Source organism: Artemia sp. Qi Xiang Cuo, chromosome 3, assembly GCF_049724085.1.
Source record: "Artemia sp. Qi Xiang Cuo chromosome 3, ASM4972408v1, whole genome shotgun sequence".
NCBI classification, from domain to species: Eukaryota; Metazoa; Arthropoda; class Branchiopoda; order Anostraca; family Artemiidae; genus Artemia; species Artemia sp. Qi Xiang Cuo.
In genome coordinates, this window is record NC_142796.1 from 62505011 (window position 1) to 62520814 (window position 15804).

The 15804-nt window shown below is 35.5% G+C and overlaps 1 protein-coding gene across 9 annotated transcripts in view; it reads left to right on the forward strand.

The window, feature by feature from the left end:
* The window catches only part of LOC148954385 (myosin heavy chain, muscle-like), a 120041-nt gene that overhangs the window by 91160 nt on the left and 13077 nt on the right, over nt 1-15804 (forward strand). For all 9 annotated transcript variants that reach the window (XM_089086364.1, XM_089086367.1, XM_089086365.1 and 6 more), the window contains exons 25-31: nt 597-842; nt 1523-1719; nt 3041-3248; nt 7697-7874; nt 12717-13095; nt 14359-14638; nt 15402-15606. In XM_089086364.1, coding sequence (XP_088942490.1) covers nt 597-842; nt 1523-1719; nt 3041-3248; nt 7697-7874; nt 12717-13095; nt 14359-14638; nt 15402-15606 — 1693 coding nt within the window. The remainder of the gene's footprint in view (nt 1-596; nt 843-1522; nt 1720-3040; nt 3249-7696; nt 7875-12716; nt 13096-14358; nt 14639-15401; nt 15607-15804) is intronic.

Here is a 15804-nt window from a genome sequence, read left to right on the forward strand (position 1 = left end):
ATTTGAAATTAAAACTGTATTTCTGCTATTTGAAAAAAAATATGGGAAATAAGTCTAAATTGTTTGTTTTGCTGTCTTGCTGACGAGGGCCTAAGCCATTACCAAGCCTGAGTTAGGTTCAAGATTCAAGCCAAGCTGGTGAGGTGTAACGTCTGGACAGCACCACAGCCGTGTGCTTGGAAGGTCTTTAAAAAAAGGTGTAACTTTAAAAAGTTATTTTTAATCATGAGCTAGTGTCGGCAAACCTAGCGTGGACGTCAAGCGTAGACGAGGCTAGACCGCAAGCTCGCGAAACTCTTTTGACTATCTAAGGTCGAGAGATCAGCTGTGCAATTGATAAGTATGTTGAAGTGATATTTGAGCCAGGGTGCCTTCCCCAGGAGCCCTTCAAACCCTTAGCTTACGTCTTTTGTATCTGAACATTTGTTCCTCTCTTTCTTTGCGATATATGTTTTATTAGCCCGATCTAAAGCCCTTCCATCTAACTGGATTTCTGGTCGATAACCATAAGTCTTAAGAAGTTACAGTAGTGGACAGTTAGTAATTCATCTATTGCATGCATTTGTTTATAAATTTAAACTGTTTATTTATTAAAGGCCGGATTAGAGAAATTGAATAAACAGTTAATGCAACACAACAATGAAGTGCAGTCCAAATTCGATGAAGCGAACAGAAGCTTGAATGACTTTGATGCAGCCAAGAAAAAGCTTCAAATCGAGAACTCCGACCTTCTCAGGCAGCTTGAAGATGCTGAGTCTCAAATCTCACAGCTTTCCAAGCTCAAGATATCCCTTACTACACAACTTGAGGACACTAAACGCATGGCTGATGAGGAAGCCCGAGTACGTGATTTTTTTATTTTTCTCAATTCTTTTTTCATTTCTATTGTCTCATATATTCTTTTTTTTTTATTTATTAATTTTTTAGTTTTCGTTTTGAAAGATATGGAAGACAAATGTTTATATATTCTAGGTTATTGCTCTTAATCCTTTTGTTATTTCTAACCTAAAGAAATTTCAACAAGTGTCATTTGTAAAATTTTGCCGTTTATATTTTTCCTTAAAATTTAATTTTACTTTAAAAAATAAAAACAGCAGTCAGAACAAAAGAAAAAAGTTTTAAGACGCAATTTTATGAAAATATAAAAGAATTTAGAAATTGTAAAATATAAAAGTAATTGTTATAAAACAATTTGAAAATCTTTACAAAATATAAATTCAAAATTTTCAGGTTTTCAAGAAACTACAGATTCCACGTATTTCTTATTTCAAACTGAAAGCAAAGATAACACCTCAAAATTCAATACTGATCCTCGAATATATTCTTGTACGTAAAGTTTAAATGCTGAAAGTCAGATCGGGAGTCTCTTTCGCTTTATCATGTACTTCTTATATATTTCTTTATTTTTATATCTTTTTGTACTATTTCGTGTTTCCAATGTTTTTCTTTACAATGCTCTTATATTATTTTCAACACACTTTTCTTCATGTACCACATTCCTTCAAGCTCTTTTTTTCCTCAGGAACGCGCTACCCTGTTGGGTAAATTCCGAAACCTTGAACACGACCTTGATGGACTTCGTGAAGCTCAAGAAGAAGAAGCTGAAGCCAAGGCTGATCTCCAGCGCCAACTAAGTAAGACTAATGCTGAGCTTCAAATGTGGCGTGGCAAGTACGAGTCTGAGGGTGTTGCACGTGCAGAAGAACTAGAAGACGCCAAGTGAGTCATTATTGTTTTTCATATTTTTTACAAACTCAATGTGTTTCGGCTCTGTGTTCTAGACTGTACAATCTTGTTGTATTTAAGTGAGGGAATTCATAATTATGTTGGAATTTAAGTTTTCTTATTTGGGGACGAGGTAGGAAGCGAACCACATTCATCATAGGCAATGCAATTGTGCTGCCTAAGTAAAGACCGATGTGAGCACAATGTATTTTTCTTTTATAGAAAATTTGGAAAGAATAAATAAATCAATGACAGTAAAAGAAAAAAAGCGTGCAAGTACTAACTAATTCCCAAGAGTCTTGTAAAAACTATCCTTTTGAATTCAGAATCGATTGATATTAAAATAGGTGTTTTCTTCTTAGTTTCCTGAATTATGTCTTAAACGATTTCTGTCTTAAACGATTGTTTGTTTCTAATCATACTAGTAAGATTACAGTACATTCCGTGAGAAACAATTAGAATCTATAGTGGTAATATCCAGTATAGTGTTAAGTCTTGTTGGGTGCTCTACTAAAATTTTGTAATGTTTGCATAATATCTCCAAGAAAAATTTAGCTTGAAGCTTGAGCTAAATATCTTGAAGCTTGTTCAAGGTATTTAACTCTTACCCTTAAATAGCCCCCCACCTCCTCCTATAAATAATTTATAGTAGAATCTTGGGCTTGAATTATGGGTTTGGGAATAAAAGAAAAATACGTGAACTGTGTCTGTGTCTATATATCAGGAATTATTTTTAAACCAAAACTGCGTAAGAATTTCTAGTGGTTGCATTATATGGGAACCGTATACATTTAATTCTATTTATTCAAACATTACTCTAACTATATGAGTATTTTATAGGTGTATGCTTTATCCTTCTTTCGCCAAAATATCTTGTACAACTCTTGCCATGATTGATGCCTTTAAACAAACTGATCGTGATATAACTCGTACTGCCTTAAAACGATATTTCGTATTGCTTAAATTAAATCAAAAAAGCTTCATCTGGGGAAAATTACCATGCTTACATGCCCCCCCCCCACCTTCCTCTGCTGAAATGTTCCCCAGAAGGCTAGTTCCTTTGAGAAGCTACAATTGTCTCTTTTGAGAAGTTTTCCCGGAAGGCCAAACTATTTTGACTGAAGTTACAACCTTTTTATGCAGTAAAAAAGATACCGATAGATCCCAAGGAACTTGTGCATCTGCGTTATTCTCAGGGGGGAGGGAAACTAAAACTACGGTCCAGCTCAATTCTAAGCCACTCATCATCATGACTAGTATGGGGTTGTGAGTTTCAAATCCTGAGGCTTAGTTTTACGTATTTCTATATTCCCAGGAGAAAACTTCAGGCGCGCCTACATGAAGCTGAAGAAACAATTGAAAGCCTCAGTGGTAAGGTAGTAGCTCTTGAAAAGGTGAAGCAACATCTAAGCCATGAGCTGGAAGACCTACACGTTGAAGTCGATCGAGCCAACTGCTTGGTTTCTCAAATGGAGAAACGTGGCAAGAATTTCGATAAAGTCGTTGCCGAATGGAAACTCAAGGTATGCCACCCCTCGTTAATTTATTGAAAATTAATTAGTTAACTTAAAAATTAACTAATTAAAAATTAAAAATTAACTTTAAAAAATTAATTATATTAGGATTAACAGCAAAAACAAAAAATCTGAAACATAAAAATTAGAATAGTCTGTTACTTCTACACAAGCTATGCACAAATAAAAGGGAAAATAATTTTTAAATATTAATTAGCAATAATACGGAATATCTTACATTATTGTTGAGTATCTTCCTCTATAAATATTCAGTGTTTTAGAGTTTCGAAAACATTATTTTTGTGTTTAGAATATCTAAAACGCAAAAATACAATAATGTATCAGTCCTACGCAAGTTAAAAACTATGTATAAATAAAACCAAAAATAAAGTTGATCAGTAAAGTATTCAATATTTTGATTAAATGCGGTATATTATCGTCTATAAAGTACTCGAATATCTTAATGTTCTTGTGTGAAAAGGTCGGCAGTAGTTTGTACAGTTTGTACAGTAGTTTGAACAGGTTTCTCAGTCAGGCTTGGAGTATACAGGAGGTAGAGCTTTAAGAAAAACGATGGGGAAAATGCCTCGATAAACCTTTAAAAATCATAGGCAGCGGAATAGCGCTGCCTAAGTAAAGAACGATGTTGGCACAATGTATTATTTATTTTTTGTTTGTTTTTTGGTTTCTTGGTATTAGACCACGGCACTTCGTATCGAAGGAGTTGTCGTAGAAACTTCGAAAAGGACTCATTCGATTGGAAATTGGAGTTGCTTGTGCCCTTCTTAATAGTCGAAAGTGTTTGGAAGACAACTAACACCCCTTCCACGCCCACTATTTCCCCAATCACATCCAATCAAAATTTTTAGATAGCCATTTTGTTCAGTGTAGTTGATTTTCAAATAGTATTTATGTTTTTGAGGAGAACACTCCACCACATCCCTCAGGGCAAGGGTTGTAAGTTATGCCCTGGGGCATATAAGGTTTTTATAGAAAGCTTTGTCGTAGAAACTTCAAAAAGGGCTCATTCGATTGGAATTCAAAGGGCTAGTACCATTTTAATAGTCGAAAGTGATTGGAGGGCAAATAACCCCCCTCTCACGCCCACCTTTTCCCCAAACACATACAATCAAAATTTTGAGATAGCCATTTTGTTCAACGTAGTCCCCCCCCCACAGCCTTCAGGGCAAAGGTTTTAAGTTATGCCCTGGGTGCATATAAGGTTTTTATAGAAAGCGTTGTCGTAGAAACTTCAAAAAGGGCTCATTTGATTGGAAATTGAAATAGCTAGTGCCCTTGTCAATACTCGAAAGCCATTTGAGGGCAACTAACCCCCCTCTCACGCCCATCTTTTCCCCAAACACTTCCAATAAAAATTTTTAGATAGCCATTTTGTTCAACGTAGTTAAAAGGTCCGGAAAATATGTTTTTGAGGATGACAACCCCCTCACATCCCTCAGGTCAATGGTTTTAAGGTGTTGTCGTAAAAACTTAAAAAAGGGCTCATTCGATTGGAAATTGAAAAGGCTAGTGCCCTTTTTAATAGTCGAAAGTGATTGGAGGGCAACTACTCCCCTCCTCTCCCACGCCCACCATTTCCCCAAACACATTCAATCAAAATTTTGAGATAGCAATTTTCTGCAACGTAGTAGAAAGTTCTGGAAATTAGGTCTTTGAGGATGACCCCCCCCCCCAGCCCTCAGGGCAAGGGTTGTAAGTTATGTCCTGGGGGCATATAAGGCTTTTATTGAAAGCGTTGTCGTACAAACTTCAAAAGGGCTCATTTGATTGGAAATGAAAGGGCTAGTGCCTGTTTTGATAGTTAAAAGTGATTGGAGAGCAACTAACGCCCCTATCACGCCCACCAAACCCCAAACACATCCAATAAAAATTTTGAGATAGCCATTTTGTTTAACGTAGTTGAAAGTCTGGAAATTAGGTCTTTGAGGATGACAACCTTCCCACAGCCCTCAGGGCAAGGGTTGTAATTTATGTCCTGGGGACATATAAGGTTTTTTATAGAAAGCATTGTCGTAGAAACTCAAAAAGGGCTCATTCGTTTGGAATTTGAAAGGGCTAGTGCCCTTTTTAATAGTCGATAGTGATTGGAAGGCTTTACATTTTTATAGTAAAGATCGATGTGGATACAATATATTAATATTCTTTTACTTTTTTTTTGTTTAGACCAGGGCACTTTGTATTGAAGGAGTTGTCTTAGGAACTTCAAAAAGGGCTCATTTAATTGAAATTAGAAAGGGCTAATGCTTTTTTTAATAGTTGAACGTGATTGGGGAGCAACTAGTCCCCCTCCCACGTCCACCAATTGCTCACTATATTTAAAAAATAAATGTTTCAGTAAGATTAAATCAAAATGCACTGTGTTAATGCTAATTCCCAATAAGGCATCTCAGCAGTGCCTTGGGAAGGCATAGCCCTACTCATGTTAATTTCTGCTCGTTTGAGTTTGACTCGGTTATTTATTGTAATTTCTGTTAGTTTTGGGTTTCATTTATTTATCAATGCTGATCTGTGGTAGTTTCACGCATGGTAAATTATTTGATTTTATTTTTGCTCATTTTTGGTTTAGTGGAGTTCTTTACTTTTCTTTGAAAAACTTATTTTGTAGAAAAAGTTTTTTTAAGCAATTTATTTAAAAGCCTGAGTAATAGTATACATCACTTCATATCGATGAAAAATTAACTCAAAATATCAAAATTTCGATGCGTATACCTTATTCAGTCATGTATACCTTGCACAACCAAATACATGCTTGAACGCAAGCATTGTAGTTTACAACACTATGCATAGATATGAAATAACCCGGTGTTATCCCAAGTCCTATCTGACATATGTAACTGCTTCATTCAGTCACTCACGCTCGTAGACGTGTTAACTTTCAGCCAGTCACTAATTAGAAAAAAATGTATGAGGGCAACGGGTAGCTAAAGTTTAAAAGTAAGCAAGTATTTATCAACGTATAGACTGTGTTCAGTCAATAGGACGCAATCTAATTTTAATAAAAGGTGAAAATTTCTATATTTTGGTAAGTTTACTTTGTTTCGTCTCATAGCTGGGGCTTCAGAAGACCGAGGACACCCCCCCCCCCCCGGTAAAATTCTTCAATTGAAAAAGCGATGGAATTCGCTCGGCGCTAAATCTGGAATTGATGGTGGGTTTCGAAAATGTTGCGTTTAAATCGTCCAAGGAGCTGTTGGGTTACACGAGCACAGTAAAAACGGGTATTGCCATGGACCAGAGCAATTGTAGGAGTCAGCACTCTTCTGTTTTGAAACGCTTTACATAGAGTTCGCAAGGTTTCATGATAAGAATCTACAGTAATTGTAGTTCTGGCTGCATAAACTCTTCAAGCAGTGGACGTTTCTGGTCTAAAAAACAATTGCTATAACATTGCGGACACTGAACGTTTGTTTGCATTATAGGAGTAGTTTGTGTGTGTGTGGGGGGGGGGGGGTTCTTTGCATCCATTGTTGTTCGTTTTGTAACATTGACCATATAGTCGTGAACTAGCAGCAATTTATTCATATTTTTTCTGAAGTGAAACAGTGCCTTGGGGGGGGGGGAAGCAGTGCTTCCAAACTGTCGAGGAGCTCGTAATAAACAGTCGCAGCTTACTTCAAATCATTGGTGGCGAATTTTTATGAAGACGGCGTTACAAAGCTTGTAGTCAAACTTAATAAATGCCTCAATCATTAAGGGGGTAAAATTTAGAAGTAACCTCGATTGCATGTTACTTTTGTCAAAGTAATCGCTTTTGATAATCACTTTTTTTTACGTTCTCCCATCTTTTTTCATCCTTCTTTAGGTGATTTTTTTTCGCATACCTGGGTAGGTATAATCTTTTAATTGATTTGACTTTAAGGAAATAAAGATTTATTATCGTTCAAAAACGTATGTATTCAAATTACCAATGTAGGAAAACCTTTTTTTTCTCTCCGACTTATTACTTTTAATCCGCTATTTATGTAATGTTTTATTTCTTCGAGGGCTAAGAAGAAATTTTCTAAAGCTTAGGATAGAGACATTTTTTCTTCGTCTGTGTCTCTAACATTAATCTATTTTCTTTAATATCAAGTTGACCAATATCACCGCTATAAATATCCTATATTAAGTAAATAACTTATATTAAGTCTAAAACCTATATATCCTAATATATAAAAATTTACTAATAGATAGTTTATATATAATACATACTACTAAATTGTATATATAGCATTTACTAATATATAATATATTATTATATAGCTTATATTAGGTATCCGATTTTCTCCAGAAAATCAGAATTTTTTCATTTTAGGTTGAATTTACTAATAGATAGTTTATATATAATACATACTACTAAATTGTATATATAGCATTTACTAATATATAATATATTATTATATAGCTTATATTAGGTATCCGATTTTCTCCAGAAAATCAGAATTTTTTCATTTTAGGTTGATGACCTCTCTGCTGAACTCGACGCCAGCCAGAAGGAATGCCGAAACTTTTCCACTGAACTCTTCCGGCTCAAAGGAGCCTACGACGAAAGCGTTGAGCAGCTTGATGCCCTCCGTAGGGAAAACAAAAACCTCGCCGATGAGATCAAGGACCTGATGGATCAAATTGGAGAAGGTAGGCTTATAACTACAATGAGATTTTGAGATTGAGAGTGAAAGAATTAGAGAAAGAGCGAATTAGAGAAAGAAAGAGAGAGAGAGAGAGAGAGAGAGAGAGAGAGAGAGAGAGAGAGAGAGAGAGAGAGAGAGAGAGAGAGAGAGAGAGAGAGAGAGAGAGAGAGAGAGAGAGAGAGAGAGAGAGAGAGAGAGAGAGAGAGAGAGAGAGAGAGTGAAAGAGGTGGTCTGGCTTCCATTAGCCATGGGTATCTCAATCACAAGAAGATGAATTCTGAAGAGTAGGCTAAGGAGCATTTTTGGCGAAGATGTGCTTGATTAAATTTTAAAATGCTAATGTAAAAGAAACAGCTTAGGATATGATAGGGAAGGCTTTATATCCTCATGAATTATTAGTTTTGAGCCGTATTTTAGCAATGAAAATTGTGTAAAATAACAATTGAATATTAAATGAATAAAAATTTGACGTTAATTCATTATGAAAATCAACTCTGATTCTTGTGGTTGATGTAACCACAAGATTAATTGTTTTATTACCATTTAAGAGACTGTTCGAAGCTCAGTGTTTGATTAAATATTAATTATGTTCTTTAAAGCTTTTCAGTCCTCCAAAGAGTTTCCTCTCTCCAAAGGATTGATGACCAAAAAGGACCCCTCCCCTACCATAATGATTAGGATGTTAAGTGAGATCTTCAGTAGTGGTTCACGCAAACGAGAGCAAATTGAATGGCAAATAGGGATGAGCACTGCTCTCAATAAAATTTGTATAATATAAACATTTATTTCTTCGTGTTGAGTACCAAGGACAGTGAAAATTAAATCTCATTGTTTGAATAGGTGAAGAGGACACATACACCATACACATATACACATGTGTATGTATACATACATACACCATACACATATACACATGTGTATGTATACAACATAAACCATACACATAGACTTATACACATGTGTATTTATGCATACATACACCATACACAACCATATGTCTTAAACCATTCCCTTACCAGTCTCCCATTCTATTTGGCTTGCGCATTTAAATCATAAATTTAAAGCTTTAGATCAACGACCTAAAAAATGTTCCTCCAGGGGCGATATTCTTCCAGCAGCCGTTGCGCCCGAAAATATACAAATAGAGTGGCTAAAGAGCGGTCCTAGCCGAGTTTTTAGCGTGCTAGCTTTGGAATCCTTTGTCCGTGAGGATAGGGGTTCGGGTCCTGGTGTTGCTGGTTTATTGGCTGGAACGGGACTGAGAGGCGTGACTCTGTAAACTTAGCCAGAGTCGACCCGGCTCCGAATGGGTACCTGGAGAAATCTGGGGAAGGTAAACATGAAGGGTGTACGAAAGCACAGGATGGCTGGTCCTTAAACCCCATTGCATTTCCTTGCTGAAGGGCCATAAAACGGAGACCAACACCGCCGGTAGGGACTTAAAAGCCCTGTGCCGTACTCTTTATCATTTCTCTTTAAATTGTACAAATAACCAGCTCAAAACTTCAAGGCTTAATAGATCCATTTTTGTTGAAATATGGACATGTTACATTTTTGCTTACATGAAGAGTCATGGAAGGTGCTCAGAGAAAGTACTGATGAGTGATTATTTTTATGTGACTGTAGGCTAGGTTCTTTAGATACAAATTAACTCGCAGACTTCACTCTCCTAAGCTGTCGTGCTCACGCAAATCTGATCTTTTAGCCTCCACCAGCTTGTAACAATAGTATTACTTGAACTCCGTTATTAGAAAAATATGTAGCTATGTAGTCAAATACTAGACGCTTTCAAATATTGTTATACTTATATTTTTGGGGGAGGGAAGGGGGGTGGAAAGAATTTATTGACTTAGAGTTGCGACAGTTGCTATAAAAAGCTGGTATAATCTATTCCAGGTGCTATTTTAGTGTTTCTCGGATCATCAAAACCCAAAAACTTTTCAGTATGGTAAGAGTATTGAACGCACCTCATTATCCCTAGTATTGGGTAGGGAAGAGTTTTAGGTTACCTTCACTCATGAGTTACTCACCAGATGGCTCCAGTCACTCAGCAAAGTGTTGTCTCAGAAAAATGCGAGGAAAAGCGTGGAAATTCCACCCCACACTCAACAGAAAGAGATTACTGATTATAATGAGTTGCAGAACTAATTGCACAATTAATTTTGCAATTAATGCAACAACAATTAATTGCAATGACCTGTTGCATAGGCGAATCCGTTTAGTTAACCATCTTCTTGCCACAATTACTCTAGTTCTAGTTTTAGTAGCAAAGATTCTATAGTGGGCTTCGGTCCAATGATAAGAGCTAGTTTCTCTGCAGGCGGTTTTAGGGAGGACAGAAGGGGTACTTGCCCTAGGTGTAGAAATTTTAAAGGTGCAATTTTTCAAATAATTAATTTAACGTTTATAATCATTTTGTAGTTTTTGAAATTTAATTTTTATTAAAATAAAGTAGAGGGATCATTTGGCAAATTTTATTAATTAATGAAAATATGTTAAAATTTGGCCTGAAAATTATCGGGAGACAGATGAGGAAGGAGCGCTAATCTTTTTGCCCCGGGCGCTAGAGAGTCGAGAACCGCCACTGTTTCTCTGTTTGACACTATGGCCCTAATGTCTAGAAGACATTAGATTCTTTAAAAATTTGAAAAATGTTAACGCTTTTAAAGAAAACTTTTAGAAAAAAACTGTTTCTGTCGTTTTTTTATGTGAGTATTTACGGTGTAATGATTAGTTTCAACTAGTTTTATTCTCAATCCTTTGACACTTCGAAATATGAATGTTATGTTGATAAACCTTGTGGCAAATAAACACCCCGTGTATGTTATGTCTTATTGTGCTCTATTGAACGCGGTTCTAGTAGATAAATTAACTAAAATTAATAGATTTAAAATTTAACAAAATCTAATTTAACCAACTAAAAATAATTTTAATAATTTTTTATTTGTGAAAAGACAAAAATTCTGCTTATTGAGCGTTGAAGCACAGTTAGAAAATGAAAATTTAAATAAAACGCAGTAAATGAAATTGAAATATGTAATTCCTTGTTGAACAAAACAATCAAATATATTTACAATATACTCCATTGAACTTGGAGTCAGACAGAGCTGTATCCAGAGGGGGGGGGAGGGTTTGAACCCCCCTCCAGTTCCCTCCTAAATTTTTGCCCGTCTCGTAAAACGTAGCAAAAATGAATTTAAAAATTTTGTGGGTGTGTTTTTTAAAGTGTTTTCTATAAACACCCCCTCCCCCTCAAAAAAATCCTGGATGCACCCTTGGCGTCAGATATGGTTGTTTTAAATATATTCCTCTCACCGTTTCTAATGCAGATTCCTAACCTTTTCAAAAGAACGCGCATGCCTAATGAATTATTGAAAATCACTTCCTTTTAACGATCTAAAGCTCGAATTATTCGAGACATTAAAAGAGACAATAGATCTATTAATGTTATGTTTATATTATTGTTTGTCTTTATAAATGGAAAGGGAGTGTTCTGTAAGAAATTATTTAGCAATATTCTGTTGCGAAATTTATGCGATCGTCATTTTAATCAGTTATATGATTTTGAGGACCCAATTGGCTAATCCTGACGAATAAGAAATCACAATTTTTAGGAAATATTCCAGAGGATATGGTAGAAAGAACTGGCATTTATTTTGGACTTATTTTCATCGTCCTTCCTCAGCCCCAGAAAAGTCAATGTGAAAAAAAAAACAAAATTAAGAAAACAAATGAAGAATAAAGAAGCCAATGACTTAAAACAAAAAGACAAAAGAATAAACGAAGTAAAAAATAAAGATTTAAAAATAAGAACAACCACAAGTATTTAAATTAATTTTTAGTTCAGTTTATATATAAATGTAGATTATTTGGTTATTTAGTTTTCTTTTTTCGTTTGTGTTCGTATTTCTTTTTTCTGTGCTGAGGGTGTTTTTCGGACGAGTATTGAAAATATTGCCATTTTTTAAGTAGTATTCAGATGCATGTCTGGGTAGACTTGCATGTCTTAAAACATGCCTGTCCAGACATCAATATATAGGCAAATCATGCTCACATGGAAAATTTGGTGCTTGGCTTCACCAAGTTACAACCAACCATCTAATTCTAGAGTCTAGAACTCTGTGTATAGGATTTCAGATTCTATTATTCCGGAATCCTCGTTTGCACTATATTTAGCACATGAGTCTAAGAGTGGTGTTCGTATAAATAGTATCCATGCTTAAGCAAGTGCATAGCTAGACATTCCTATCTTGGTATGGAAATCTTACTTGACTTGGACGTGGACAAATAGATATATTTTCGCTTGATCGCAGTTGTATGTCATCATTTTTTAGAAAAGGAGCTGAAAAGATGTTTAAAGGCAAGCCATGAAGGAAAGTACACATTGCGATGTATGTTTTCAGGATAACAAATGGTCTTAAGACTAAATTCAGAAGAGGAATACTAAATTCATGGAGATGACTTCCTTGTATGGTCTTTTTCTTGTGTAAGTGATACAGCTATGATGTATTCAGAATCGATGGTCACTGTCGAAAAGGAAAGATAAAGTAAATGTTCGATTAGAAATGAGACTGATAATTCAGCTTCTGAGCCAAGTTGGTCGGTTTGACAAACAAATTCTTAACAGAATACTTTAACGACTTACTGGATCATACGACTGAATCCTGAAGAGACCAGTATGAAACTGTCATGTTTTTTTTTCGTGGCACACTTTTGTGCCACACCTTTTACACTTTTGTGGTTCTCAGCTCTCTTTGGTCTTTGAGTCTACCGAACAATTACTATTTTCGATAAGTACTTACTTTATACAAATTATGAATTCTCAATAATTTATTTTGCGCTTTAGGTGGACGCAACGTGCACGAAATTGAGAAACAACGCAAACGTCTTGAAGTTGAGAAGGAAGAACTCCAGGCCGCTTTGGAAGAGGCTGAATCTGCTCTTGAACAAGAAGAAAACAAAGTCCTCCGTGCCCAACTTGAGCTTAGCCAAGTTCGCCAAGAGATTGACCGCCGCATCCAAGAGAAGGAGGAGGAATTCGAAAACACCCGCAAGAATCACCAACGTGCTCTCGACTCTCTGCAAGCATCTCTTGAAGCCGAAGCTAAGGGTAAAGCTGAGGCGCTCAGAATGAAGAAGAAGCTTGAATCTGATATCAATGAGCTTGAGATTGCCCTTGATCATGCCAACAAGGCCAATGCTGAAGCTCAGAAGAATATTAAGAGGTGAGTAACGTACATATATAAAATTTATGCAATATATAAAATTTTAAATAATATATAAAATTCAGTGGGTGAATATTCACTTTATCTCATACATCTGTACTCACTGCCTTTTTTTAAATATGCACTTGGAACGGTTGCAAACGATTTGACTTCGAATTCTTAACGTTTGATATTCTTTGTTCTATATTTCATGTAAGATCGTACTTTAAAAAATATGATCTTAAATGAGATCAGGGGGATACTGAAGCTTCCCCCTGACCCCACCAAGTTTAAAACTAATGCTGGAAAATAAAAAGCCAAGAGCTTGTAATATCAGTATTAAAAGGTCATAGAGATAACAAATTTAAAAAAAGAGCGAATTCTTTTTTTGTTACTCGATTTTGTCTTTTTTTATTATAGAGGGGTTTTTGGCCATTGATAAAAGAAGAAAAGATTTATACCAGTCGTTCATGTCTCTTGGTGTTAATATAGATGAAAAATCCTATAAAAGCCCGACCGATTGGTTTTATTTGTTCCTAGTTTTATGGTAAATAGTAAAATCAAATAGTATATTTTGGGCTCAACATTTGGTTTATTAGGGACGGGGATACAAAGATCTAGCAAGGAAATATTACTTTGAAAGATTTATTGGAATTTTAATGCTAGAGCTGTTGACCAGGATAGCGTAAGAATCGGATTGTAATTCAAATTAGTTCAACCCACCATATAGTTAGAAATCCGAAGCCTTATCCAAGGCTACCCGAGAAGCTAGAACTGCCTGTAGTTTCCCTTGATTAGGCTGCATTTTCGATCAGTCTTATCAAACGTATTCGTTTGTATCACCTCTCTAAACTGCAATTATTTCCGTGCCTAACATTGGCAGTTAAGGATGACCTCTAATCGATTTTAGCGTTTCTGATGGGCTAACAAGCTAGATAAATCGAGCCTACTTATTGAGTGAGTAAGATATTATAGAATATGAATAAGATAATTTATGACTAAGATAATAGGCGATCAAACCTTTAGTCTTTATAGTCTCAGGCAACACAATATTTTAAACTATTCTTTCTCTGTGTTTTTAGCATCAAAAAGCTTCTTGTTTCAAAACTATCGTTATTCTTGTTTTAAAAGTATTGTTAATGAATCAAACAATTATGTAAACTAGATAATGTGACACACTGTTTCCAACCGTCTAAAGATGGTTATTTTGCATTAATTTTTCCATGCCGTGCCACAAACCTTTATTCCGTTACCAATATTAATTAATTCTATTGTTCTGCCTAGATACCAACTAACAATCAAGGAAACCCAACAATCTCTTGAAGAAGAGCAACGACTCCGGGAAGATTACCGGGAGCAAATGGGCATTGCTGAACGTCGTGCCAACGCTCTCCAAGGTGAATTGGAAGAATCTCGTGCCCTTCTAGAGCAAGCAGATCGTGCTCGCCGCCAAGCTGAGACTCAACTTACTGAAACTCATGAGCAGATGAATGATATGAACGCCCAACTCCAATCTACTGGTGCTGCTAAGAGGAAACTAGAATCTGAACTCCAAGCACTTGGTGTAAGTATTCTAATTTCACTGCATAATCCAGACGCTAAAAAAAATACTTTGAGAATCGAATTCACTTAAAACTGAAAATTAAGTTTGGCTTTTATAACCTAAAAATATAATTTTTTTAATACTATAATGAAAGTAAGGGCCAGCCATAATAGAGAAGGTCGTCCCTTAATAATTGTCAGATGTTGCATGAATGTCCCTCCCCCCCGCTGCCAGTTTTAGTCGTAAGTTTTTTGTTTTTATTCTCATTTTTCCAGGTAGTATGGGAGGAAATTTATCGTATTAGGAGATAAAATTGTTTTTCAAAGTCTTGGTTGTCAGTATTGTCAGCGCATTCTTTTTTGCTTTTATGATAGAAAATTAACCTTTTCATGATTCATCCTACTGCAAATTTAGCAATTCATATTTCGTAGCAACAAAAGTTGCTCTATGGCGACACCGCACCCAGACCTCCATCAAACAACCAAAGGTGTTAGCGGCTTGTTTATAATGAATGCCGCTGTAAATTGGTTATAGATTTTCTGAACATTTGGTAATTGATGCTATAAATAGAATGCGTTTAGAAATAGAAAATTAAGGCTAAAAAAATCTCGTCATGAAGTTTTTGAATGATGAAAAACTTAATTTATATTTTCCTATTTTAACTTATTTATCATCCTTAGTTTTCATCTAATTGGTCGTACTGTATATATTTTTCTTTACCTTTCTTTATGATTACAGAATAACATAGGTTTTTCATATTCACATTCTGATTCTAATTTTCTAGGCTGACCTCGATGAGGTAATGAGTGAGGCTAAGAACTCTGAAGAGAAAGCTAAGAAAGCCATGGTTGACGCTGCTCGGTTAGCAGATGAACTAAGGGCGGAACAAGAACATGCTCAGGGCCAAGAAAAGATGAGAAAAGCTATGGAGGTTCAACTGAAGGAGCTTCAAGTGAGACTCGATGAGGCTGAAAATAATGCTCTTAAAGGTATTTAATACATAAAAATTAATATTAATTTATAATAAAATAAGATACACATATATATATATATATATATATATATATATATATATATATATATATATATATATATATATAATAAACCAAAATAAACTTAATACACAAGAAATGGCTCCATGGAGGTGGAGTGTGGTCAAGATAAAAGAGGATCGATGTGAATACGGA